This window comes from Capsicum annuum, chromosome 6 (genome assembly GCF_002878395.1).
Source record: "Capsicum annuum cultivar UCD-10X-F1 chromosome 6, UCD10Xv1.1, whole genome shotgun sequence".
NCBI lineage: Eukaryota > Viridiplantae > Streptophyta > Magnoliopsida > Solanales > Solanaceae > Capsicum > Capsicum annuum.
Genome location: NC_061116.1, coordinates 187,346,519 through 187,349,540, shown reverse-complemented (window position 1 = coordinate 187,349,540; position 3,022 = coordinate 187,346,519). Strand labels below are relative to the sequence as shown.

General features: G+C 36.7%; 1 protein-coding gene across 1 annotated transcript; it reads left to right on the top strand.

Moving 5' to 3' along the window:
* Positions 1-452: 452 nt before the first annotated feature.
* On the top strand, positions 453-3,022 carry LOC107872861. Its single transcript, XM_016719504.2, has 3 exons — positions 453-1,064; positions 1,517-1,705; positions 2,624-3,022. The coding sequence occupies exons 1-3, from the start codon at positions 999-1,001 to the stop codon at positions 2,822-2,824; spliced, it is 456 nt and encodes a 151-aa protein (XP_016574990.1). The 5' UTR covers positions 453-998; the 3' UTR covers positions 2,825-3,022.

Sequence of the window (3,022 nt, the reverse complement as noted above, 5' to 3'; positions counted from 1 at the left end):
CTGTGACCCAAACCGCCAAGAAAGTATCAGCGACAGTGAGGATTTTGGCTTATTTCTGGCCATACACCGAGAGCATCAGCTCTTTTAGCTGGATTATTCTCAGTGGATGGGCTATTAACTCAAATTAATTCCTTATAATAAATTCTCTAATAAACAAGTAATTATTCTTCTATGCTAGTTAGTTTAGCTCAACCACTTTAGGTGTACAATTTATACAACTTTAATTTTCTATTAATTAGGAGATTAAATAGTATGAGATCTTTTGAATAAAATTGTGCTAGCTCCTTTTGAAAAGTAAAATAGGTTAAACATATTAAACCGAAAGGCTAATATATACTGTAACAAACTATAGAAGAGATGGTTGCTGGCACTGGCAGAGATACGTAAGCTGAAGAGACAGAGACAAAGGACAAAGGAAATAAAGATTGCGTATGTATCTAACCCACTGACACAAATCTTAGACTACCCATTCAAACTAAAACACATCACCTGACACTTCATCTAAGTTTCTACCTCTCAAGTTTCAATTAACCAACCTAACCAACACCTTTCTGCTTATTCCCGGTTGACTAACCGAATCCATACAAAATTCGACTAGCCAAGCAACCTTCTTACGTATCTTCTTTCTGTTTTTACTCTCACGGCATATATAATCTATTTTTTTAGTTTGTTTTAAAAAGAGGGATTTTTTTTCTTTTCTGGGGATAGTTTAATTATAATTTTTCACCCGACATATTTAAAATTATAATATTTAATGATATTTTAATATGTTTGACATAACTTTAATATAAAATGACAAATTCAAAAGTCTATCTATCTTCTTAAATTTTATGTCAAGTCAAAACAAATTCTTTTTTAAAAGGAGGGAGTATTACTTTCTTTTAGTATCTGATTACTAATTCTATGTATACATAGAGAGACAGTTGGGGAATCTGTTAAAAGAATAAGACCAAGACTCAGCCTTTTAGGGTGCAGAGAGAAGTGATCAAGAAGCAAATATGGTGGGCATTTTTTCTAGATTTTCTGTAAGCAAAGTTGCCCATCGTCGGACTCAAAGTGCACATGTCAGTTTTTTCCTCTCTATATCTGTTCTTATGCATATCTATATTTGCTTTCGTTATTGTATGAAAAGTCTGTCTGATTCTTTTTTTCTCCACATAAACTGACTGGTTAAACTAGGTGTGTTGATTGTTTAGTTAATAAGTTTCTGACTGGCCAAGTGTTATGATTAACCACTCAAATAATGACTCATTTAACTCAAAAGCATAGCAACAATGTCTCCTTCCACCTCCCACTGTCCACCGAGAATAGAGCAGCTAGGAAGGAATCGCCTACTGTTTTGTCTGTGCTGGGATCCACAGCAACAGTGTCTCCTAGCTGGTAGAGAATGGCTCCCAACTGAAAATTTCAGTCATTTTCCCTTTCGCAAAAAGTCCAACTTGAACTTCTTTCCTGAGTGGAGATTAAGTTATATCTGATTTAGTTATAGCAATTTGTGATCTAATTTCAAATGCAGGATGAAAGGGAAGTATTTCCTCCAAATTCAGAGGTGACAGGTGCTGCTGCTACTATATCTAGGTCTTCCTCTGTCACATCTCATGGTATTGAATTTGCGGTTGAGTTCAAGCCAGTTGAACACCCGCCTGAGCCTCTACATAATGATGGACCAATTCAATGTCCGTTACCAGAACCGTCAGTACTAAATGTAAGTTTTCGATTCACTCTGTATTGTGCTCTCTAAACGTGAAAATGTTCTCTCGAACACATGTATAAGAGGCAAAACCACAAATACGATTGTTGTCAACTTCAATGCATTTTACCCTCCTCACCACTTCTTGACTTCTTTTACTCTTTCGGTTTTGTCCAAACAAATGCCGTTGAGGACATGTTTTCTCTTGATTTTGTTGTTCTATTGTTTGTGTACATCAATCTTGTTGAGAGAAACTGAATGATTTCTCATTGCCTCTTGTTCTAGCTATTTTCCTTGTTTCATAGTTGTTTGCTGCCCTCTTTTTATAATGAAAGCGTATGCCGTATGGGAGGTAGAGAGTTTAAGATTGACTGAAGATATATATGAAACTTAGGTTGTCAAACGCAAAAGGAAAATGCACTTTGGCTGCAGTTGGATGTTTTTGGTGATCTTACCTAACGCTTAGAGTATTACTAGATATTTTCTCTTGGGAAAAACTTCAGAAAGTTCACTAAGTGATGATACAGTCAATCTAGTGTAGATTCTGTGAGTACTTATATGCTACTAACTACTCCCTTGTTAGCAGTAGACATTTCTGATGTCATTCTGTGTGTCTGTTGTGGGGGGTACTGCCCCTGAGTTCAGTGCATTTCATCGATGAAAGAGGAGACCAGTAAAAAGGGAGTTGAGCTTGCTTAAATTGTGTACTACTTTATTCATTTGTGTGTTTGAGCTAAACATGAAGCACAAGAAACCTAACCTAGTACAACTTGATTATCATTCTACTTGATCAAATACGTATACTATGCTTGAATGTGGTAATGGAGACGAGGAATAGGATGACCGCTAACAGTGACAAGATCTTTATTAACCTCCCAGCTCCTTCATTTCACTCGTTACATTACTTGTTTTTGGATTGTTCTTCACTCACAGGATGGAAGAATATGGAAGGAGCGAGGGTCTTCTGTGCGAATTAGAAGACCTGATATTCCAGTTATGCAGGAAGGACGGGCTGCTGACTCTGAGGCAGCTCGAACAATACCTAGACCTCCCATGAAGAGGGTTATTCTTCCATCAATGAGTGCACCTGAACATAGTCTGCTTAAACTGCTGGAGGAATCTGGTATTTGTTGATGGATTGCTTAACTTTGTCGAGGCACTATTGGCTATTGCTATATCAAAGAAAGTTGACACCCTCAGCTTGCCTCTTCCGAAAGTTCCCCTTTTGTTTTTTCCAATGAAATGCTTGGTATTATGTTCTTCACTGTAAAATTCCAACACAGTTGCATGTAAATTTCTATAATAATGTTAGAAAGTCCTTTGTACAGTTTA

Coding starts and splice junctions, on each gene's coding strand:
- LOC107872861 (XM_016719504.2), top strand. CDS start 999: ATGGTGGGCATTTTTTCTAGATTTTCTGTAAGCAAAGTTGCCCATCGT. Junction 1,065..1,516: donor GTCGGACTCAAAGTGCACAT/GTCAGTTTTTTC, acceptor TTTCAAATGCAG/GATGAAAGGGAAGTATTTCC. Junction 1,706..2,623: donor CAGAACCGTCAGTACTAAAT/GTAAGTTTTCGA, acceptor CTTCACTCACAG/GATGGAAGAATATGGAAGGA.